Below are 24704 nucleotides of genomic sequence, written 5' to 3'. Positions count from 1 at the left end.
GCTGTCAAGTCCTCTTACTGGAAAACTGATCACTATTATCCTGAGGGCATGTACAGAATGGATTGTGGCTGCTTGGCTAATAAAGGGGTGAGATTCCTTTCTGTCTCTGCAAATCTCTGAGCAGAGCACCTAGGATGCGCATCACGTTCTGGTTTGATGCTCATTCAAGAATAAACATGCTTCCTTTCTTGTCTACCTCCACGGAGAGGTCTTCTGGGTTGGGGGAAGGTTTTGTTTTAATTCCACTGCTCCAGCAGTGGCCGGTGTGCTGGGGTGACCCACAGAGCTTGCGACAGACATGGAGGCAGCGGGGTGGGGTGGCGGCTGAGAGGGATGTCATCAGGCACCTGGACCACACGGCCTGGGATTGAATCTCATTTGTATTCTCAGATAGAATCCTGGGGAAATTACTTAACTGCTGGGCGTAGTCTGGCGGGGCATAGTTTGGAGTCTGCAGAAGCCCCCAAGAGCTCTTAGACAACCTCAGGGAGGAGCAACCCCAAATTGGCAGGCCTCTAGCAGGTTCTGGTTAAATGTGAGAAAACTGGCAAAAACAAACATGTCATTGTTTGTACTGGGACCATCGGGCAGAATTCCACAGGTCACAAACTGGCTATGGAAGGTGAGGGAAAAGCTGGAGCCAGAGGGGACCATGAGACTTTCCGTGCACAGGATGGTAGGAGGGGGAAGAAAGGGGGAAGGAGCAGCCGGTGGGAGGAAAGCTAATGAATTTGCTCAGATAGGTGCTGAGCTCTCGCTAAAGCACCGTGTTCATCTCTCCAAGGTAACCCTGACAAGGAACAGGGGACACAGTGCCCAGTGCCCCTGCAGCTAGCCCCCCTACACACAAGACCTCAAACCGTGCCGGGTGCCGTCGGTAAATCTCGGGCCCTTCAGATGAACTGAGCATCCATGCAGCACACACGCCCCCCGCCCTTTTGCATTTCACAGAAGTTGAGCTCAGGATGCGCCACGGAGGGCAAACACATCCATGAGCATCGGGAACCAAAGTGAAGTGGGGCCACCAGCCAAGTCCTCGTGCTGTACGTGGACCCCCTCATCCCGGCTTGACCGGGACTTACCCCACTTTCAAACTGGAAGTCCCACATCCTAGACAAACGGGGCTGGCTTGTCAGCCTGCATTGCTGGTCTCCTGGCCCACAGCACCGCCAGAACGGCGGGGACAGGACACAGGGGTGACCTCTGGACGTCCCTGCCCAGCTCCGCACAGGTTACCGCTGGCCACAGAGGAGCCAGGAATGAGGGTGAGGGGCTTCACCACGTGCCAGCAACTTGCCAGGGCTCTCCCCTCAGCCTCCCAGCAGATCTGTGAGGAGGGTGGTGGGAAAGGGTAGTCCCAACCCTTCTCCTTTCCACACGAGACACTGATCAGGGGTTCAGCTGACCTCGTAGCTCTGCTGCCCTGGGAGCCACACCCGTGGGGGACTTTGGCTGTGCTACGAGGCAGCCGTGAGGGGTGTATGCCCCCTCCTGGGAGCGGAGGGCTGTGATGGAGTCCAGGTACACGTGTGCTGGGCCACCAGAGCTCTGGGGTCCCCTGACTACAACGGCTCTTGGAACCAGGTCTGTCCCTGGCAGGGACCTTGGAAGCAATGCCCGGGACGGTCACAGGAAACACTAGCCCCTACTGGGGGACTTTGGGTTTCTAAGCCAGGGCTGCTCCCATACCTGCTGGTGTGGGTCTCACTCCCTTGCGCTGTTTCCGAGAACGGCTCCTGGTCCCCCAGGGGTCGGGTGGTCTCCTTCACCAACAAGTCCCACCAAGGGAGCCGTGGGTGCTGCCTGTCACATCTCCCGCCAGGATCCTGGAGTCCTGCAGGTCTGTCTAGTCATGCCCCACGGAGACAAGAGGCAAGATGTTGCATGGAAACCATCACCCCCATCCCACGGAGAAGTTAAGACTCAGAGCAGCAGGTACTTTGCAAGCGTCTGCTGTGCGAAAGGGGCCAGGCTAGGAGTGGACCCAGATGGGTCTGATTTCAAAGCCAACAGCATTCCTGCCCTGTTGTCTGAGTGGGAGAGCCGAGCAGACAGAAGGACGGGGACAGGAGGGCATGAGGACCACCCCCCTGGATGCTCCTGCAGTGGGGAGAGGCTGGGCACTCGGTGTCTCAGAAATGCTTCCCAGAGACCCATGTGCACCTCCGGACTTCTGTCTACTAAGTTAGCAAAGCAATGGCTCTCTCTGCTGCCTGGGCCCCCAGAGGAAGCAGATGGGTGTTCATTTTCACTCACTGCATGGTTCCATACTCCCTTTGCTACCCGGGATGCTCAGCTGCCTGTCTTCAAGCAAAGACACGAGTTCATTCCCATTTGGATACCAAATGTTGGTAAGTCGTGGCAGGTGGCCCCTGTCCTGCCACACCTGGTGTGGCAGGTGCTTTGGGTTTAGATTGCAACAGAGAATGGTCACTTCTCAGCTGTCCTGGTGTGCATTTGCTTAGAGCGCCCCCCCGCCCCAATTCTTTGATTTGGTTTGGACATCCCGCCCCCTCTGGCTGGGCACCCCTTCTGTGCCCACTGCAACCTCCTTTTGCCCTTCTGAGAACTTCCAGTTCCTCTGCTGGGCTCCCATCTCTGTGGGTCCCCTCAGTGGCCTCAATCTCAGTCACTTGGATTTCTCCCAGGGTTCTTCTTACTAGAAATCCCAGGGTTGCTCTCGAAGCCCAGCAAACACAGAGCAGTTAATCTTCCCATCCTTGGGATCAGCCCAATCCCTGATGATCCTCCTAGGGCATTCATCCTCTCCTTCACACCTTCCGTTTCACTTCATCCCTCCTAATTCCACACGTCTTCTTCCAGAAGTTTAGGAGAGAGCGGTCATGTGAGCAGGGGCCTCTTCTGCAGACGGTCGCCCACCTACCCCACCCGCCCTAGGATAAGAGCAGCAGCCACACCCCCAAGTCTCTTCCCTTCCGAGGGGCTCCCTCCGGGGCCGACTCTCACCAGCTCCTGCCTGCCCTCCTGGCTGCCCCACTCCGTCTTCTAGGAGGTTCCACTCAGGGGCCCGTGTCCTGAGGTCAGGAAGGGCTCCTTCCTCCACGACTGTGAGAGAGTAGTGCTGGGGTCAGAGGGAGGCTTGTTCCCCACGGACGCGCCACAGAACACTCCACCTTCCAGCATTTTCCCTCCACAGAGCCTTGCAAATTACAACCAAGATGAAAGATAGCCTGGGACTGGTATAGTCTGTGTCCACCTTCTCAGTCCCCACTCCACATGGCCCCAGGGACAGTCATGCTCTGCGACTGTCGCCGTGTCACATCCACAAGAGTGATGGAGCCCGCGGCTTCCTTCTTGGAAATCTGAGGCCCTTGGATCCGCCCTCCACAATGGGCGAGCCTCCAGCCCCTCATCAGAGTCCTGCTCACTCGCTCGCTCTCTCTCCCTCCCTCCCTGGTCGCCACCTGCTGGATCAGCTGCACGGGGATCTGAAGGGATTTGCTGACCAGGGTTTGAATTCAGGTTCAGGTCACAGGGACATTTGCAAGTCACTCTGGCTGACAGATTCCGGGCTACATGAAGCACAGTTCATGGAGACATATGTACATAGGTCTGTGTCCAGCTGGTCACACCCCCGTGGCCAGGGGAGGCATGCAGCGCAGGGACAAGGACTCCGGCCTGGTCCCTGACAGTGCAGTGGCCCTCCAGTGACTCAGTTTCTAGTAATTGCACTTAGTTTCCTGGTATTCAGGTCTCTGCCCCTCGGGCTTTGAAGGTGCCAGAGTGGGGACTCGGAGGTGGCCCCAAGCTCAACAAAAATCCCCATTGTCTTCAGGGCTCCTACAGCTCGGCCCAGCCAGGACCCAGCCATGGATCCAAAAGGCTTCCTCATCAAGTATGCATGGATTCTGTTTTCAGTCTCTGGCTTGAAGTAGCTTGTTTTGCTGTTGAATTTTGGTTTGAGTGGGGGTTGGGGTGCCATAGGGACTCAATTTATTCCATAAGCTCTTTTTCTATCCTGTAAGATTAAAAAACAATTTGAAATGCTGTAAGACTCAACGGTTAAAATGGCTGGGGAAGCCCCTGGCTTATCTACCCTACCTGCCCCCTCTTCAGTCCCAATCTCTCCAGCTAAGCCCACTAAAGGACCTTCCCTGACCACGTAGGATAAGAGGAAATGGGACTTGGATGGCCTCATCTCCAGTACCTACCCCACCCCCCATGGTTACCCCCACTCCCCATCTGATTAGGCCTGGGACGATCCCTTTACTAGTCACTACACAAACACTGCATGAAAGTCAACCACATGCCAAGCACTGACCTAGGCCTTGGGACACAGGAGATACAAAGCCCTTGCATTCAGGGGCCAGGCTCAGGGCTCCCATGAGAACATCAGGCAGGGGAGGAACCAGCAGCAGAGCTCGGCCTGGGAGTCAGGACAGCTAATGGGCACTGTGGGCATCCCCAGAGCTCATAGGGCTCTCAGCTTGGGCTAGATTCAGAGACAGAACTGTAGATCTTGGGGCCCTGGTAGATCCCCCCCAGCCCTAAGGTGGACACTCAGAGCAAAGAGAATGGGGAAGGACATGGGTGCCCAAGCAGGAACTTGGTGAGAGCTGAGTCCTGGGGGCACGCAGGGCAGAGCAGGACCAGCTGCCCCGATGGCTTCCGTTCAAGGTCCCTGAGCATCAGAACCAGGCATAGGGTTAAGGGTGGGGGAGGGGCAGGGAGCTGGGGGCTCTTCACACAGGCTTCCTGGGTATTTTATGTGCAGGTCATGGACTTGCCCATCAGTCTCCTGCTCCTGAAGACCCCTGACCCCAGAAACCCGCTATGGTCTGGTCCACAGGCAATAGACAGCCCCAGAAACTAAAGCCAAAATAGAAAGAAACTTTGGAAAAACCACACCCCCCCTTTTGAAGATGAACTACAACAGGGAAGAAACCAGGTCCCCACTGTCCCTTCTTCTTCTTCACAAAGAGCTCTCCCAACCTCCCTCTGAAGGGTAGGACTCGCCAGAGACCCCTGGTGCTCCCCCCCCCCCCCCCCCCCCGCCCAGGGAGCCAGGGAGCTGAGGCATCTGCCACAGCCCACCTTCCATGGAGCCTCATCGCTCAAGGGATGCTATGGTCAGAAATGGGAGAAATTCTCCTTTTCAGAAAATCATCACATTTATCTGTGAAATTAAAAGAATACCAACCCGAGTTCTTTGCTTAGTGAAGTCTTCAAGGCCACAGAATGAATGCTAGTGAGAAAAACAAAAAAAGGAACAAAAACTATAAAATAAGACCAAAAGAAAATGAGGGAGAAAAAAAAGAAAAGAAAGAAAGAAAGATGTAAGATACACAGTATGGGATTCAGTGACACATTTCACAAGAACTACCGCACCAGGTTCGGGTTCAGGAGGAGGAAAGGGAAGTGAGCGGGCCTGGGCAGCTGACCTCACTGGGAAACCCGTCCTCTGGAGTCCCTCCGCATCCCCAAGTGCTCTCCCCAAACCCCCGGCTGATTCAGACAGACCAGGATGCTTTCGGTGCTGAGACATGGCTTTCCTGCAGACGGTGGCAGGACGCGCTACAAACGGAGGAAGGACCCTCCCATGGTCACGGCTGGTGGCTCCCACCAAAGGCCGGGCCTGGCCTGCGCCCAAGGACCAGGCATGTTCGCCCCGGGCCACAGGCCCCCCAGACCCACCTGCCCACGAGCAGAAGCCCTCCCCCCTGCACCATCTCTGCCAGGGCCCCCTCTCCCAAGAGACCATTATTTAAAATCTTTTGTGCCATTCAGTTCGTCTGCTTTAAAAGAAAAAAAAAATAGGGAGAAAAATGGCCTTAAAGGAAGGAAAAATTATACAGATCAGTTTGAAAGTAGACTTCTCTTTCTGAACTGAATTCATGACCCGCTTTGTTGCGAAAGAATTACTGCTCATTAGGTAGAACCTGTTGGAGCATCATCCGGGGCTTTTGAAAATCGTTCTCCCTCCCCCCATGAGGTAATAACGCCCCTAAGTTATTTATTGAAAAAATTCAAATCCAAACAGACAGCCACCAACTTTTACACAAGTTTTCGAGTTACTGGAGGTTGGAGCCGGACAGGGCCTACATGGAGTCACCCAGCTGTCATTTTCTACGTGGGGAAACTGAGGCCCAGGGAGGTGGAAGGACTTGCCAAGAGCACCCGGTGGGGTGTGGCAGGGAAGGGTTCCTGGCCACTGACATGAGCCACGCTGCTTGCCCCCCTCGGCAACTCCTTTGCGACAAGAGGACACAGACCATCCTGCACACACTTGCTTTGCCCAGGAGGCCTCCTCACTAAAAATGCCACCTGCCTTATTTTACGTGTGTGCCTAGACCACCTCGTAAAACTTTAATGAGCCAGACAACTGTGGCGTGTTTCAAGTCTCTTTGCTGTCCTTTCCTGCTCTGTGACCCATTTTGCCCACTCGAGTCCTAAAGCCCAGCTGGGGGACTGAGACGCAGAACCAGCGTTGACGGCCCACTGACCTCGTCTGGGCCTGGGGCTCAGAACATCACACGCCCACGCTCATGCAATCCGCACAACCACCCCAGAAGACAGGGAGAGATGCGAGCCCCCAGGCCAGGGTGGAGGGATAAATCCCCCAGGGTTCCAGGGCCGGCCTGGGGCAGAGCCCAGACACACCTGCCTGCAAAGCCCGGTTATCCCCGGAGATTCTTGGATGGAATTAGACTTGAGATTCCCTCGGGACCTCAAAACAGCCCCAGATGGTTGCGGTGGCATCTGCAGACGGAGACACTAGGCATCTGCTTAAACCAGAATCCCACAGAGGTTCCCAGGGCTCTAGTGGGAGAACTGGCCCGAACCCCTGTGTGAGCCGGCCCGCCACGACCCTCTGCTGCCCCCCAGAGGACACTGCCGGTTGTGCGGGCCGGAGGCGCAGAGGCTCCGGATGGAGAAGGAAGGTGACTCCTGCATCCTCTCAGGAAAGGGGAGGAAGCTTCTAAAACTGGCTTAGCATCATCTGAAGAGCTGTTCTGTCTCTTTGGGCCCACGGTGTTTGGTTGCCTCCAGGTTGGGAAGGGGCTGTTTTCCTATTTTTAGATTATCTGCCCAGAAATCGGTCCTCGGGGGACTTCTGTGACTTTGGCCCCACTTTGCCCACGGGGGGAATTGGCGTCCTCTCTCTTAAGACCCGCCTCAGGCAACTGAAGCCCACCAATGCCCTTTCTCCCTCTTCCTCCCCGGGGTGACTGCGTATCAGCCTTCGAGGTTGACTGGGATCCCCTCCTTGGGCACATCGTCCCCGATGACCCCCGGACGGGGCTGGAGCCTTCGTGTGGCTCCCACACGTGAGCTTACCTCTGTGACACAGAACATGCAATGACAGGTTTTGCTTCACTTGTCTATGACTCATCTATGACTCGTTTGGCCAACATGTGAGGTGCCCTATTCCACGGTGAGAACTGTCTTGAATACAGCGGTGCATACAAGCTGGTCCCTGAGCTCAAGGACCCCGTGGTCACCGGGCGGATGTAAGTGGGGGGACACAGATGCCACACACATGGTTCTGAGTGGCAGCTGTCTGTCTGCCTGGACCAACAGAACATGCTGGGGGGGGGGGGCTGAGGGGTGGCTGCGGCACCCAGGAGACCAGCTACACCTTCCCAGCTGCGGAATCAGGGTCCAGTGTCTGAACCCATCTCCGGCCCAGGCTCCCCACCCATAAGATGATGCTAACGCAGAGAGACACATGAGGCCGGGTGTCAGCATGGGACAGGTCAGCCTTGCTTCCTGCCGGGAGGGGAGAGACTCCCAAGAACACACAACTGGGTTTTGGCACACAGAGGTCATATAAGGTGAAGGGGTCCGTGGGACAGAACCAAGCCTGGCTTATCGCTCCAGAGAGGGTCACACCGTCCCCGAAAGGTCTTTTGTGAGGGAAAATAAAAGACATCTCACCCCCACTTTGCCCACACACAAAGTTGGTCCCAAACTGCACTTTTCTTCCCTAGAAAAGCCTTTGAAAGAGCTACTTAGTTCGTGGATGTGCCCATCTTGGGGGGACCGGGGCAGAGAAGGGAGGCGGGAGGCAGCCCCCTCTTGCATTACAAAGCTGGCATTGCAGAAGGACAAGGCCCCACGGTGACCAGTCCCAGCAAGAAGCCCCAGGGGATGGGGGGAGGGGCCGGGCGCCCCACCTACCTTTTCCTCAAGCTCCTTCAGATGTCTCTTCTGGATCTCCAGCTTAGCCTCCAATTCTCGGATTCTCTGAAACACATGACCTCATGCATCAGAAAAGGTAAAATTTCCAGGTTCAAAACTTACTCTTTACTCTTTATCGTGGTGTGGCACACAAGCAGAGAATCGGGCAAATACAGGTGGGCAGTGTGACTGGGTTTTATACGTGTGCAGGCCCGTATCTCCACCACCCGAATCCAGATAGAGGGCCCCCACCAGGAGGCTCCTCGGGCCCTCCGCCCTCCAACACGGAGGGTCGATATTGCCTGTTCTTGAAGTGCACAGAAACAGAATCACACATCATGGATTTGAAGTGGCATCAGATGATGTACTCGTGCAAGACTGACTTAGCTGGAGCTGGGGCGCTGAGCGGGGGAAGCGAGGACCGGCTGTGGCCATCGCTCCCACAGGCACCCCAGCCCCTTAGAAGCCCACTCAGCACATGTGCCAGGATGGCCAAGCGTCCCGGTTTGCCCAGGACATTCCTGGTTTTTGCCACTGAAGTCTGGGGTCCCCGGAAACCCCTCAGCCCCAGGAAACCGGAAAGGCTGGTCACCCTGCCTGCTGCTGTGTCTGCCGAATGCCCCTTGGGGCACTCACCCCTGCTCCAGGGTTTACCAGCCCATTCCTTCCAGTTCCACACGGCATCCCACCCAGAATGTCTGGCAAGTGTGAACCTTTTCCAGACTGTCACATGCCCAAGAGTCACCCCTCAAATGCTGGTACCCACCGCCCCCCCGACCACTGCCCAGCCGGCTACAGCCCTGCCAGGCCTGAATGCAGATGCAGAGTTCACTCCTGCAGAGAGTGCTCCGGCTGCAGGGTGGGCGACCCAGGTCAGGCCCCATAAGCATGTGGCCTCCACGGACACTTAGCCAGGCCTGGAGAAGCCTTCCGTGCATTCTGTAGGACAGTGGTTCTTGAATCCAGATCAATGTCACCTGGAAGGCTTACAGATCACTGCCTCCCCCAGCAGAGTTTCTGACTCAGTTTCGGGGGGCTGAGCCCGAGTAGCTGCATTCCAGCAAGTTCCTGAGTGATGCAGATGCTGCTTGTCTGGGGACCCACTTTGAGAACCACCTCTATGGACACATTCACCCACTCAACAAATATGGGTCAATATGCCTGGGGCCCTAAAGAGTTTGCAGTCCAGTAAAGTTCAAATAAAAGCATTATTCGGGTACCCAGATGGTGCATTGGATGAATACAAACGTCATGGAGAAAATCAAGCAGGGGTAGGGAAGGGGGCGGGCTGCTATTTTATGTGGGTGCTCCAGGCAGGTGGCACTGGAGCCCAGAGGGGAGAAGAGTGGGGCATTGAGCCATGAGCTGGGGAAGCCAGAAGAGGCAGAGCCCAGCCCAGCACCCACAGTGGTTTGCTAGACTTGGAAGGGGGAAGGGAATTCCAAGCAGAGGAAAGAGGGTGCACAGGGACGTGGAAGTGTGGGGACAGGGGCAGAGCTCAGAGGGTCTGGAATGTCCCAATGAGGAGCTCAGAGATTTGGGGGTGACATGGGGAGCCTGTGAAGGGTTTTAAGCAGGGAAATGATGAGAGTTTGATTTTGGCAGAAACAGAACGGATTGGCATGGAAGACAAGAAAATTACTTATCCTCAGATAGGAGATCTCTGGCAAGTGATTCAACCTCTCTGGGCCTTGGTTTCCTGATCCGTAGATTGGGGGTAATTGTGTTGCCCACGTCTGAGGATCTAACAAGTGAATCTGCACCAAGGGCTCAGAGCAGAGTTGGCATAGAGTACACACCCTATAAAGGATTAAGAAACCCATACGTTTCTAATTCTCTTCCACCTGAGGGAAGGAGTGTGCACCTCAGTGTGGCATGACCATCCCCCAAGGATCCCCTGGCAAGGTGATGAGGCAGAGAGCACCCAAGAACAGGCACGGAACTCAGCTGGGGGACGCCTGGCTGGCTCAGTCAATTAAGCGTCTGCCTTCAGCTCAGGTCATGATCCCAGGGTCCTGGGATCGAGCCCCGCATCGGGCTCCCTGCTCAGCGGGGAGCCTGCTTCTCCCTCTGCCTGCTGCTCCCCCTGCTTGTGTTCCCTCTCACTCTGTCTCCCTCTGTCAAATAAATAAAATCTTTTTAAAAAATCCTATATTCAGCAGCTGCTACTTTTGAAAATTACAGCTTACAGACAATGTACACCTTTCATCAAGCACAGTAAACCTATTCCTACCTCAGGGCCTGTGGACTTGCTGCTCTCTGCACAGAGCCTGGGGTTTCACCTCCTCATCATTTCCCACCTGTCCTCTTAGCCTTTCTGACATCCTTGGCATTTATCTGTGTTGTGAGTTTCCTCACTGGATTATAAGAGCATGTTCTTCTCCACGAAAGCAGGGACTTGGCTCACTGCCCCAGCCCCAGCGGCCAGACCCGTGCCTGGCACATGATAGGTACTCGACCATCGGAAGCAAGCAGGAAGCCACAAGACCTCGCTTTAGCCGGCACCCTGTTGTCTCAGGGCTTGCTGGAAGGAAACCCTCCCCTCTGCTTGGGCATCACACCCGGATGACCAACTCCAGGAAACTCTGTTACAGGGAACCGATGTGCTCTGAAGTCTGAGCATCTCTTACGAAGGCACCGAGATGCCGGGCGGGGGCCCCGTGCCGGCGGCTCACACGTGTGGCGCTCGGCAGAGGCGGGGAGCAAGGAGCAGCGAGGGCCGTGGCGTCTCAGATACCCCTGCACCTGCCACACCAGGAGAGTCTGGCCAGGCATTTCCCCCTCGAGGCAAAGCCTGGAGGCGGAGCTGCGCCAAATTGCCCAGAGTACAGGCGAAGAGGCTGAAACCCGAGTGTTAAGCCTTGCCGCTGATTCGGGCACCGGGCCCAGAGCAGGGAGGAGGTGGGCCCCGTTCTCTGAATTCTACGGCCCTATGCGACAGAGGAGGGGCTCACCTGGCCTGAGTCAGGGCGACAGGGCGAGGGAAGGAGGGCAAGAAGGAGTGAGAGCTTACTTCCTTCCAGAACCAAAAAAGGAATCAGACCCTGCTATGGACCAAACTGCACCCCTGCCCCAAATTCCTAGGTTGGAGCCCTAACCCCCCAGTGTGAGTGTGTTTGGACATATTAAGGTTAAGTAAGGTCATAGAAGGGGTCCCTGAGCTGGTAGGATTGGTGGCCTTTATAAGAGGAGAACAATCTCTCCCTCCAACCTGCCCTCCCCTTCCCCTCTTCCTTCTCCTTTTGTCCCCCTTGGCCATGAGGGCACAGAGAGAAGGAGGCTGTCTGCGAGCCAGGAAGAGCCCTCACCGGCAACCGGATCAGCCAGCCCCTTGCTCCTGGACCTCCGGCCTCCAGAGCTGGGAGCCACAGATGTCTGTTGTCCAAGTCTCTCGTGTGGCATTTGTTATGGTGCCCGAGCAGACGGAGACAGACCCTTACTGCCCTCTGGAACTCACAGCCACGGATCTCTATTTACGATTCACCAAAACTGAGCAACTTTAATCTGCAGAATCACCTTTGAATCCTGTAAAATGCAGAATCCGATTCAGTAGGTCTGGGGTGGGGCCCGAGAGTCTGCATTTCTAACAGCTCCCAGGTGACATTCCTCCTGATGCTGCTGCTGGTCCACGGACCACACTTTGAGTAGCAGGGGTCAGCATCCACCAGGGTTATTATATAGAGAGAGTCTCCTTTCACTGAACACCCACCATGCTCCAGACATAACTAATTGATTTGCATGCCTTGTCTCATCAAAGCTTCCCCAGGAGTCACAGTCGAATGCCGCACTGCCCTGGGTCTTTGGGGTATACTCACTAGCTCATCATACGTTCCAGACTTAGACCGTGAGGAGCACTTTCATGAGATTTGAGCCCTTAAGTCAGGTAATGACTTTTTGGTTCAAACACGCAAATGTTGTTCTGCTTTGGGCTGGGTTTTCTGAACAACCCCTCCATGCACTGCACACTCCATCAGCAAACCCCACAAATGAAACACAGTGCTGGACCTCAGGTGCAAGCCAGCACCCAGCTCCCCGGTCTGGTCCTGCTCCTACTACACCTACTTGTGGTCTCCACTTGGCAATTAAAATAGCCGCCTACACTTGCTGGGAGCACTTCACCTGCAAGAGTCTGTTTAAACCTTATAACATCCCAATGAGTAGGCATTATTTCCATCCTCACAAGGGAACTGAGGCCCAGAGATGCCAAGTCTTTTGGCCAAGGCCACACAGCTAATATCCAGGAGAATAGGGTTCAAAGCCACACTGTCTGGTCCCAGTGTTTTTTAACCACTCTGCTACCCCAAACTGACTGCGCCATGCTGCGCTGCTCTCTGAAATGCTGTTTCCCCTTGGTGGCCACCTGGTGTCTTCCTATTTATCTTCAAAGCCTGGTACAGCTGGGCCCTCCACTGGGAACCTTCCCAGACTCCTAACCAATGTCCTGGGCAGGGGCATCCTGGCATAAGAGCCTCAGCCACACGAGTCGGTGAGGATCTGTGCTGTGTTTGGGCCTCGCACTGGGCTGGGGGTGCCCCAGACCACTTTTCACTATCCATGTGACCAAAACAGAGGTGGCTCAGTGGCAATGTCCTTGAAGGCAAACGCCCACGCCTATATCCCTGTGCCAAGATCTCCTCGATGGTACTGGCCGCAAGCCCCTCCTCCCCCTCCCTCTCATGCCTCCCTTTCCCTCCCCGCTCCGTCCTGCGATGCCCTGCCCAGCAAGGCTGACCATCACTCTGGTCCTTGTCACTGCAAGTTCTTGGTCTCCATCCTCAGGGGCCTGCCCTACACCAGCAGCTTCCCCACCCACCTGGGCCACAGGGATTCCACGTCCTCCCCTCCCCCCTTCCACCCCACGTGAACAACGTGGTCTGCCTTTACCTTCCCTCAGGACGCGAAGTGGCCCTGTGTGTGGGCACAAGGCTGCAGCTTCACCACAGTCGCCTCCTTCCCCTCCCCCTCCCCTCTGCTCAGAAGCCTGAGCCTGTGCCTCACCTGCTGGTCCACACCCTGGGCCCCACTCACCCCTTCCACACACCAGACCTTCTCAATCAGTGGATTGATGCCTTTCCCCTCTCGCTGCTCCATCTCCAACCGCCCCCTCGCCCTTGCCCTTGCTATGCCAACCTGATCAGGAATTTCTGACGAAACCCCCCTCCCTCTACACAGGGTGTGTGTGCACATGTCTGTACACTCGGGCTGAGCACACATTGCTTCTGAGCCAGGGTGCTGGGGAGCCGATGACCAGATCCACCAGAACAGAGCAGGCAGCATGGGGACGGAGGCGACAGCCAGGCCGGGGTCACAGGGGCTGCCTGCGTGTCCTCTCAACCAAACCAAGTCCTGAGTGAAGAGCCCTCCCGGGCTGACCGGTCCCCCTTCCCTGCCTCCTTCCACCCCGGCACCACGGCGTCTGGCTGTGCCCCCCACGCGCCTTCCTCAAATCTGCGGGGGCCTGTGCTCTCTTTGGTCACAACCCTCCCCTGCCCCTCCTGACGACCTCCTCCTTCTGCCTTCTCTGCTGTCGCCTCCCCTGCTCCCCGGGCCCTTCCTCACTGGTGGGACTCCCTACGAGCTGTGTGACCTGCAGGCACGTGACTTAAACTTCTTGAGCCCCAGCGTTCTCATCAGGGGAATGGACATCATCGTCCCCACCCCACGGGGGGCCACCATCAAGGGTCCCCACCGGCGAGCACCCAACAAGCGTCCCTGTTCTCGTCCCTGTTATCACCCTGCAGTCTGCGAAGCCTGGCTCCCCGTGTGCTCGGCAGCATGTGACACTCACACAGGACTCCAAACCTTGGTATACATTTAGGGTTTCAGAGTCAACGACGAATACAGCTGTCAGGTCCAGTCCTCAAATTAGCCATCATCCCAAAATACAGCAAAAAAAAGCAAACCGTTCAGCCACGCCTCCTGGTTTTAAAAAGAACCTGACTTTCAAACAGAATACACCTGCTGGAGGGAGAGGTCCCAGGGCAGAGCTGGCTCTGGTTTGCCTGAGGACTCAGCAGGGTTGGGCCGCAGGGTTGAACTGCGCATCGGCCCAGCGCCCCCCTTTGCGAACAGTGCACCTGCTGTGCTGTGAGGACATCCGAGAGAAGACCTGCCTTGGCCCCGGGGAGACTCGCTTGGCTGTCAGCTGTCCGTCAGACATGCCTGGAACGCCCAGGGGCCCGCCCGAGGGCTCAGAGGCTGGGAAGAGGGCAAGAGGCACCTGGTGCCAGCCGCCTGCCCCTCACCTGCTGGGCCTGCTGCAGCAGCTCCATGCGCTCCCGCAGGACCTGGCTGTCGGACTCCCGGCTCTGTCTCAGGATCTGCCGGCGCAGCTTCTCCACGGCAGCCCGCAGGTCCTCCCGCTGGCCCTCGCTCAGCGCCTCGCTGGCCCTGCGCCCGGGCTCTTGCTGCAGCGCGCTGTACAGCGTGGCCTCCAGCTCCTGGATTTTCTGAGGGGCCCAAATCACACCGACAGTGGGAGATCACAAAGGGGCGGACAGTAACGACCAGGGCAGTGCGGCTCAGGGAGGCAGAGCTGGAGGTCTCAGGCGGGGAGGGGAGGCGTGCGGGGGGCCTTGCGGAGTGGCCAGCAGGCGCGGGCGGGGTGGGCGGGGGGAGCGAGGGAGCCCCTTTCAGCTCCGTGCACACCTTATAGAGAACATGTCTTACTCGATTCACTCAAGAATAGCCCTCCTCTTGCATAGCAGAGGACGGGGCCACAAGAGAAAACCATCACAACCGCCCCTTAAAGTGTGTTTTTCAAAGAGAGCCTTGTTCTCATTCTGTTCTTGGTGCCCCACGTATTCCCCCCACCTTGGGAGCAAACCTCCCCTTTTATCCTGGGTGGCAGTGGGGGGGGGGGGAGTCTCAAACTGCACACACGTGGTTTTCAGCCAGCTCGTTCAGAATGCGATTTTAACCGAAAGCAAACAGTGACAGTGTTCTAACCAGGCCCTCCCTGCTAAAAACGCGAGACGCCAGGTGTTAGCAAAGCGGATGAGAGATTAGTGGCCAGTCGAAGGCTCCTTGTGAAAGGCAAAGGTTTTAATCGTTAGAGGAAGTTCTTCTCCACTTCACCCCAAGACACTTAAATATAGTTACCTCATAGGGATATCTAGGGACAAAAGAGAGAATTATCTCCTTTTCTGCTTCCCTAACCCCCACCCACATCATCCTTGAATGGAAACCCCAGCCTGGGCCAGGCTGACCATCGCTCTGGTCATTGTCACTGCAAATTCTTGGTCCCCTCCCTCCGAAGCCTGTCCTACCCCTGAAACTTTCCCCACCACAAGGCTTCTACTCAAGGGAGCTAAGGAACTAAGGAACTGCTCCTCGTCTTCCTAAGACCGACTAGACCAATCTTCAGTTTGGATGGAAACTGCCAAGAAGAGGCGAGAGGTGGCTAGAGGCAGGGGGGCAGGGGGGAGGTTTTCCACGGAAAGCGTCTGCAGCCGTCTGGCCCCCAGCTCTCCCTGCTGCTCTCGTCAGAGCTCACCTGTGCCTGCTGGCTCACCCCCTCCCCGTTCAGAGCTGAGCTTCTAGGAGACCCAGGTCACCAGCTTTCAGCCAGGACCCCACCACCCAACTCCAGAAGCTCCACTGCAGACCCGCCCCATCTCATTCAGTGCGATGACAAAGGAATGCAGGTCCACACGTGGCTCCTGCCGTGCCGCCCTCACTCCTGCCCAGGCACGAGGCACTGCCACCCTCTTGGAGATTACCTCACTGTTCAAATCCATCCAGCTTGGCATCAGAACACAACCCTGTCATGGGCCTGAAATCCCCCCTGAGGCTTTGGAACAGTTTTGGGAAGGAACATAGTTTCTACAGGGTGGCAGGATCAGCACGCCCAGGGGCCTCCTCTGCAGAACCAGGACTCAGAGGGACCCCCGGGGCCTTCCTGCGAGCGGTACTTAGACAGCAAAGGGTGGACACCGAGCTTTTCCAAAATGTGTTGGAAATCACCAGTCCTGCCAGAGGCCCCTTGAAAAGTCAGTCCGTGATCCAGTGAGCTTGGCAAAGTGCTTGCTTATGTTCCTCTCAGAGCCCCGGCCCACCCTTCAACCTTCAACACATTAAGGATCCAAGGAGCCCTTCAGAGTTTTCCAAACTTGTTCCATTGGCTTCAGTGCCTACGAATCTCCTGAAATCACATCCTCAGAGCTTTCTAGGAAATGCTAGGGAGGCAGTGCCACACGACAGATGGTGTGTGGTGCGGGAAAGGCATTCTCGAAAGGACCAAGGTGGGGGCGGAGTTGAGGCAAAACCAGCAAGGGAATGGTTGAGTGTGAGCATCCCTCCCCTAGAAGGAGGAGATATTTCTATTTTAAATTGCCCTCTGCGCCATGACGATACCGTGTGCCCAGAAGTAAGCGCTAGGAGAGAAGATGGCCCGTCCCAGTGAGGCTCAATCCCCAGGACCTAAGACCTCTCCAGCTCCCCGTCCTCCTCATTCAGGCCTCAGACCCTGGACACCAAGAGCCGGGGGTCTTAGGGAGGTGGGCCAGCCCTCATGCCCAGGCTCCTGGCTCTCCATCTTCCTGGACAAGCTCATGGAAACAAAGGCTTGAAAATCATTTCTCTGTTGTGGACTCTGCATTTCTCGGGTACGCACCATTTTGTAAAATGATCCTAACTACAAATGACTGGGGCAAAGCCTTGCTGGAGACTTTGGGTACCGCACTTCTTCCTGCAAGAAGGGACACTCAACTCTCCCTTCTCTGTGCCGTGGGGACCCCTGGTGGGGCCCGTATTATCTCGCTGTCTCACTCGCTGCTGGGAGAGTCCTCAAAACCATATGACACGTGAACCTGGACGGGATCCCATTTTAAGCTAACCACCAGGAAGCCCGGGACAAATTTCGTGACCCAAATGCAGTATGGCACAAGTAATTTTTATTCCGATCAGCGGCCTCTGCTCTCCTTGCTGAGCCTCCATGTCCCTCAGTGGCTGCCCCTCATTCCTGTGCACAGGAAAACTTGCTCTGGGGTTTTACACGTAAACAAGTATTCAAGTATCACAAACTCATAAGAAAGACGGTTTCTTCACACTCATCTCAAACGATTCCTAGAATTGAATAAGCACACCTGAAGAAACCATCCAGCTAAGTAAATGTTTTGGAAAATCATGATTGATTTGGAAAAAAGGGGCAATTTCTCTGTACAGTCATTCCGGTCAGAACACAGACAGGGCATTTTGATGGCACCCACGGCGCCCTGGTGGGGTCCCTAAATGTGGTATGCCCCAAAGGAAAACACAGCCTCTGAGGGAGAGTCTAACAAGCCAAAGCGACCAACCCACTCCCGGTCATACCAGGTACGCCTGGTCGAGGGCTTCCTTCCTGTAGTCTAGCTCCTCCTCCAGGTAGCCCTTCTGCCTGCTGAACAGGTCCTGAAAAAGAGGAGGCCCCCCACGATCGAGATCAGCGTGAGAACCCATCCCAGTGAGGCTCTGCAGAGCCCACCCACTCACCTCTGCTAGAGAGCAACAGTCCTACCAAGCTGGGGACCTGCCAGGGGCTCAGGTGATAAGGGACCTTATGGGGGCCTGACTGCACCAAAGCGACGCCCCTCCAACCCAGTGCCCATGCAGGAGTCCTTCTCAGTTCCTCTTGTCACGTCCTGGTTGCCCCTGAAGACCATCCCAACAGTTCTCAGATGTGGCTCTTCCTCCCCCCACGACAGCATCCCCCACCTTCCGACCAGTTTCACTGCTGTACGCCTCCTCCCCATGCCCGGGTCACCCTTCCGGTCCCTGCAAGCATGGTCTACCCAGAATGCAAATCTCCACTACTGGTTGGAGGGTTCCAAGGTGAGAGCTCCTCTCCTGTGGGCCCGTGACTTCACAGATGAGGAAGCAGGACCAGAGAAGCCCAGTGCCTTGCCCTAGATGCCACGGTGTCGTGGTGGCCAAGGACCAACTAGACTCCAAGCCAGGGCCCTCTCACACCACGTGTGCTCCCAGGCTGTAAGCGATTCCTTCTACCTTCTGTTGCCACATCTCATTTCTATTTGCAAAACCTGAATTGGTCTTTGAGGCTCAAGACCCATTTCTTCCGGGCAGCCCTCTCTGCATCCCCCAGGCTGGGCACAACGGACCCCCCATATGCCAAAGCCCCCTGGTGAATAACCGCCACCACCGCATCTCATCAGGGACCCGTACGTGCCAAGCAAGGTGCACAATTGGCTGTGCATCTCATGTCTCTCATCCCTATGGCCCAGCAGGTGGAACTTGGAACCCCCACTTAGCAATGAGGAAAGGAAGGGCCAGTCCGTCTTTCCCGAACTCTCATGGCCGTTAAGGAGGCCAGCAAAGATGGGAGGCTCAGCGGTGTGTCTCTGGAGCCGCTGGGCCAAGTGCCTCGGCATCACCCACGTGCTGCTCCTCACGTCCCCAGGCAGCACTGTGGCTGTTGGCTCATGAGCACACGTCCCCATAGGCTCGTAAGCTAGCTCCTCAAGGCAGGGGCCCCACATATTCCTTGCTGGACTGCCAATCCTGGCATGGCACCTGGGACAGCAGAGGCTCCAAAAAGAGGCATTAAGGGGCGCCTGGGTGGCTCAGGTGGTTGGGCGACTGCCTTCGGCTCAGGTCATGATCCCGGAGTCCCGGGATTGAGTCCCGCATCGGGCTCCTTGCTCAGCGAGGAGTCTGCTTCTCCCTCTGACCCTCCCCCCCTCATGCTCTCTCTCTCTCTCATTCTCGCTCTCTCAAATAAATAAATAAAATCTTTAAAAAAAAAATAGGCATTAAGTGAACAACTGAGTGAGTGAAAGAGTGAGTGGAGGACAATTACCTGGAACAGACATTAGGGCAAACGCAAAATTTAGAAATGCATGCAAATAAACACCTATGAAAGTACATGCAAGGGGGCACCTGGGTGGCAGCTGACTCTTGATTTCGGCTCAGCTCATGATCTCAAGGTTGTGAGACTGAGCCCCGCGTCAGGCTCTGCGCTGGGCGTGGAGAGTCTGCTTGAGAGTCTCTCTCTCCCTCTCCCTGTGTGCACCACCCCCCCCCCCCCCGCTTGTGAGCATGCTCTCGCGCTCTCTCTCAAATAAATAAATAAATAAAATCTTAAAAAAAAAATACACGGGAGGCCTTCCTGGAAAGGAAGCTCTTGGCCCCCTCCTGCATCCCAGAGGACTGAGTCTTTTACCTTTTCCCTCTCCAGGTCCAGCATCTTCTGGGTCAGGGCTGCCTCAGTTCCCTCTATTTGCTTCAGCCACTGGAAAACAGCAGGGACAGAGGGCCAGCAAATGAGAACCCGTGCTGGCTGGGGGCCTTCCACCAAAGCCGTGTGCAGGGGGCCTCTTCGACGAGGCTCCTGGCCTCCTCGGCCCTCAAAACAGAATTTCATCGTCTGTACAGATGTTCAGCTTTGACAGATGTTTGCTCAGGGATCAACCGGGTCACGGATATCCATGTGTGCACGCGTGCTTCTGTGTGTGTGTGTGTGTGTGTGTGCCTGTGCATGGGCTTGGGTACGTATGTCCAATTGAGCCTACGTGTCCAGGAGAGACTTGGTGTGCATGCTCTGGGGGCCTGACTCCGTGCAGAGTGGGCCCCTGTGTGCGGCTGGGTGGCTGAGTGTCATTGAGGTCTACTGCTGAGTGCCTCGAGGGTGGCTTCATGCTGGAGACCTCATCCAGCCCTTCACACCCACCCCATGGCAGAGGCAGCACCACGCGTTTTATAGGTGAAGACATGGATGCCTAGTTAAGTCACTTGTCCAAGGTCACACAGGTGGGCAATGAGGACTTCTAACCCAGCCTGCAAAACCACACCCCTGCAGCACACCCGAGTGGCCAGGAGCACTGCAGAGTGAGGGGTGTGTTGAGTCCCAGGGCATGAGGGTGCCGAAGTGGGCGGGCAAGCACCTGCCAAGGGCAGGTCACAGGGACAGTCTGCCTCTTCTTGGGTCTGGGCCGGTGGTGAGCAGGAGGTGGGCAGCTGTTTCTCGGGATGGAGGTCTGTTAGGTGTGTCTTTATGAGGAGCCCACCTAAGAGAGGGGCTGGTGGGGAGACCTGCGGGGGCTTTGGTGGGGATGTCTGAGGGCAGCGGGTGTCCATGTTTGACACCATGTATGAATGTGCACTCAACACGATAGACAGCCTCCTTGCCTCCAGGCTGGGGACCTTTCCTGGCCTCCCAGCCTCCCTCAGTTGCCACGCGAGGCTCAGCTGCCTCCTGGCTTTCCTTCTCTCCTGCTAGGGACTCCCCCTCCCCTTGGAGCCCTGCCCTTCCCTTCCCCCCCTCGCTCCTTGCCTCCCTGGGGGTTCTACCTGCCCCTGTGCTCCCTCTGCTCTCTGCAGTGTCCCCCCGCAGCCCAGACCGCCCCACCACACCTCCCTCTGATGCCTCCCTAGCCTCCCTGGTCCCTCTGCTGGGGAAGAGCCCCATTTCACCCAAACCAGAAAGCAGGGAGCAGCCTTGATTTCTCCTTCTCCTCCCCTGTCCATACGCTGGTTCCACCTTCTACTGTTTCAAACACCCTCCTGCCGAACACCACTGCCACCATCCCTCCAGGCTCCTGTCTGGACCCAAAGCCCTTTCTGCTTTTGAGTCCGCATGTCCTCTCAAAAACCCACTTCTGCTTAAAGCCCTCGGGGACATCCCATCACTCCTGACAATGGCTGGACCTCAAGCCAAACCTGCTCTCCGTGACTGGAATTCACCACCTCTCCCACCCCTGGCTCAGCCCCAGGCCTTCACTGAGCTAACACCTACTCAGCCTTCAGGCCAAGTTAGCTGTCACCTCCTCCAAGAAGCCTGCCCTGCTTCCTACCTCCATGGGATCAGGTGCCCTCTAGGATCCCTATGTTATCCTACGAGTGGCTCTCACAGCACTCACCTGATGGATTGCTGTTGTCTGTTTCCCTCCCACAGAAGCCCGAAGGTAGGGACCATATCAGACGTGTTCTGTTACACTTCCTTAACCAGCACAGGCCTGGGATGAAGCATGGGCCCAACAAACATTTGCTGAACGAGAGCAGACATGAGAGTGTGGAGGTCTGGCGGGGGGGAGGGGTGCTGGCTCCATGGAGGGAACAAGACTAGATAAAGCTGTGATCACACAGGCTTCCCCCAACATCAAACTGAGCTTGGCCCCCAGAGTGGACCCCCAGAGCCAGCAGCAGAAGCAGGCGCCCAAAATAGAGCATCTCGTTAGACATTACTGAGAGGATGTGCAATGTCTTAGAAATAGACAAGCATATTTTGGGTAGGAAAGGAAAGACATTTCATTTTTAATATCCTAATGCAGACAGTCCTAAAATGAATAAAATTTAAATGAAAAAAAATCAAAATCCAGTTTTGAATCATTACAACAAGCTGCTCTTAGAATAGGTTTTATAGAATATGGTGTCCAGTTTCTACTTACTGTTAAAAAAAAAAAAAGATTTGACATACGTATTATGCATAGAAAGAAAAAACTTGACAAGTGCTTCTCAGCAATTGAAAGAGGAAAATGAGGACAGAAAATGCTGGCCATGAGCATCCTGGGTACAAAAGGTCATGAATTTCGTATGGAAGAGAGTCCACCAGATAGCCACTGGGCCACACTCCAAGAGTGAGCATCTAAATGCAAGTGGCTCTGCACCACCCTCCAGGAAAGAGGGGTATGGGGACACTGCCCTCCTCCAAACCCTCAGGGAAGAAATGAGTCAGCCTACAGGGATGCGAGGAGGAGGACATCGTGTAGGAAGCCAGGTCTCTGCCCACAGGTGCAGGGTCCTGAGCCCCAGAGCTGGAGGGTGGGGGCCCTCTCTCCTCTAAAACCCAACTCTCTCTTCAAGAGGGTCCCAAGACCTTGACCCCAAGCCAACTATTGGAAAGCTTGGCTGTGGCCACAGGCCTAAGCTGAATTCACTAATCTATTGTTACCAGTGAGAACATGAAAATTTTTTAAAAACTGCCATCTGTCTGATTGGTTTTGACTATTTCTCAATTGGTTTTGAACTTTAAAGAGCTTCATAAAGAAGAGGTGTGAATTGGGGCGTCTAGGTGGCTCAGTCGGTTAGGCGTTGGACTCTTGATTTTGGCTCAGGTCATGATCTTGGGGTTGTGGGATGGAGTCCTGAGTTGGGCTCTGCACTGGGGGTGGAGCCTGCTTGGGATTCTCTCTCTTCCTCCCCCTCTGTCCCTCCCCTCACCTCTCTCTCCCTCTCTAAAAATAAATAAACAAAATTAAAAAAAAAAAGAAGAGGTGTGACTCTGATCACCTGTAAACCCTCAGATGTCCTATGTTCAAGCTTCTCTTCTGGGCACGTGCTGTGTGTAAAGGACGTGGGGTGGAGACAAGATGTGGCCCCTGACCTTGGACTCTGCTAACCTTCAAGAAGGAACCAGGCTTCCCCAGGCAAGTAGGAGCAAACCCCCAGAGCAAGATGCCCTGGCAAGGTCATCCAGGAGCACCATGTGACATTCTTAATTAGAGCTGCACTTACTTATATGCTACAAAAGCGGCATTGTGCCTCCAAAGAGAAAACTGAATTTGTCCTCAGTCTGGTCAGACGCTGACACTGAGTGGCAATTTTTAAAACTACATGCATTTGGGTGGGGGGTCTCTGATCCCACTGCCAGCTCATGAGCTCCAGGGTGACCGACTCATGTGTGCTTGCTCAGGACTGTCCCCATTCCAGCACTGACATCCCCATGTCCCAGGAACCCTTCAGTCCAAGGCAAACTGGGCAGTCTGTGTCCCTGGGGGTCCTGTCAGGGCTCTCAGCTGGTCCTGCAGACCCACCTTTCCTCTTGGGGCCACTCCCAGCACCAACACTCCCTCTAGGGGGACAGATAGCAACTCCCAAACCTACGGGATCTTTAGTCACAGACCTGTGGCAGAGCTGAGATCTCCTAGACCCAACTGAAAAAATGGGAAAATACTGGTCTGAGTCCAGTCCCCAAGGACTGTCCCAGATCCGGAGGTGGGACCCTCTCACCTGCACCCAGTTGGCTGGTGAAAGGTGGTGGGGGGGGTGGCCTGTGACAGGGTCAAAGCAGACAGTTGCTGCAGGCCAGGCAGGGGTATGACGGGGGCACATCGCTAATCTCACACGGTTGCTGAGAGGAACAGGGGCCCTATAGATCTGAGGTCGGAAGCCCAAGGCTGCAGGTCTGGACACCCACGATTTGCCGGGCTGTGGGGAGGAATGTATCAGGGAGAAGGGAGCAGCTTGAAAGGGGCTACTCTCAACGAGGCTGTGAACTCCCTACAGGGTGTGGCCCTCCAAGAGACTCTGGGGGTTGGAGAGAGGGAGGCCCCCAGGCCTGCTGCCCAGGCCCCTCCCAAACCAGCCACCCAAGTCACGGAGGGTTGCTGCTCTTGGTTCACCACCCACCATCACTGGTCAAACCCCTTTGCCCTAAGTGCTCAGTAGCAATGTTTGGTTCTGCTTAAAAATGCCATGTCCTGGAGTCCCGACACCAACCCTGCCAGGTTTGTGGGTTCTCCATTCGGTGGCTCACAGTAACCCAGAGACCGATCTGCAGAAGCCCCAGGTGGGGGTCCACCCAGGAGGGGCCTCCCAGGGGATGAGGAAGGAACTGCTGGGCCTGACCTCACCAATCCTCCAGGGAGCGCTCGGCACTAAACTGAGTTTTGAGTGTTTACTAGGCACTTTTATGTCACACTCCCCAGAGCTCTGCACAGGACGTTTGGATATACTGGTGTGAGGGATGTTTACTGAATGAGTACCCTGTGCCTAACCCTGTATGGTTGCCTGAGGCTAATGGGTCCAGCAGCCAGCCAGGTGTGAGTCAGCATCACCCCCTGTCCAGCTGGGGACATAGGCTCAGCCAGGGGAAGGGATTTGGGAAGTGACTTACCTCCTGTGTGACCTCGGGCAAGGCTTTGCTTAAGTCTGTTACCAACACTTTGTGCCCTTCATGTGACTAGGGAGGAAGGACAAGAGCCCAGGGCAGAAAAGTATTTCTATTTTCAATGCCCCTCCAAAAATTCTGGGAAGAATCTTGATTAAGATCACTAAGACTTCCTTGTTATTAAAATAACATTTTAAAGTTTAACTCCTGTGCTTTGAAAGGAAAAGTCCTCTGGATGGGACTGCATAAAAGTTATGTGTACCTAAAATATCCTAAACAAATGTAAAAGGTAAACAAACCAGGAACATATTTTTAACAAATACAGCAAAGAGTTATTATCTTAATATGTAAAGCACAGGGAGGAGTCAGTAAGAAACACCATACTTAGGACAAACACCTACTGAATGAACAGATGAATAGATGAATGAATGAATGAATGAATGAATGAATGAACGAACGAACCAATAACAAACAAACCCAGTGGAAATTGTCAACAGAAATGTTATTACAATTCACAAAGAAGGAAGAAAATAGATAATACATAATAACAACCCAGTATCACTAGCACTCAAATCAATGCAAACAGATACACGAACATCTATGTGATTTTAGCCTCTGGAACTGGCAGGGTTCTTTAGCGGAGACACGCTACGCTGAACGTGGAACCAGCAATGTGGTCATACTCAGGTCGAGGGGGAACTGGTACCCCTTTTCTGGAAACCACTTTGACAATATTAAA

The 24704-nt window shown here is 55.2% G+C and overlaps 1 protein-coding gene across 3 annotated transcripts in view; it reads right to left on the bottom strand.

The window, feature by feature from the left end:
• Positions 1-5186: 5186 nt before the first annotated feature.
• The window catches only part of JAKMIP1 (janus kinase and microtubule interacting protein 1), a 64131-nt gene continuing 44613 nt past the window's right edge, over positions 5187-24704 (bottom strand). For all 3 annotated transcript variants that reach the window (XM_045879489.2, XM_045879490.2, XM_045879491.2), the window contains 5 exons: positions 19301-19369; positions 17455-17532; positions 14388-14591; positions 8143-8208; positions 5187-5237 (listed from right to left, as the gene is read on the bottom strand). In XM_045879489.2, the coding sequence (XP_045735445.1) occupies positions 5187-5237; positions 8143-8208; positions 14388-14591; positions 17455-17532; positions 19301-19369 (468 nt within the window). The remainder of the gene's footprint in view (positions 5238-8142; positions 8209-14387; positions 14592-17454; positions 17533-19300; positions 19370-24704) is intronic.

The sequence above is a fragment of the Mirounga angustirostris genome, unplaced genomic scaffold (assembly GCF_029215605.1).
Source record: "Mirounga angustirostris isolate CCGP_5_RB_7025 unplaced genomic scaffold, mMirAng1.0.hap1 SCAF_2, whole genome shotgun sequence".
NCBI lineage: Eukaryota > Metazoa > Chordata > Mammalia > Carnivora > Phocidae > Mirounga > Mirounga angustirostris.
This window is presented reverse-complemented; position numbering and strand designations above follow the sequence as displayed.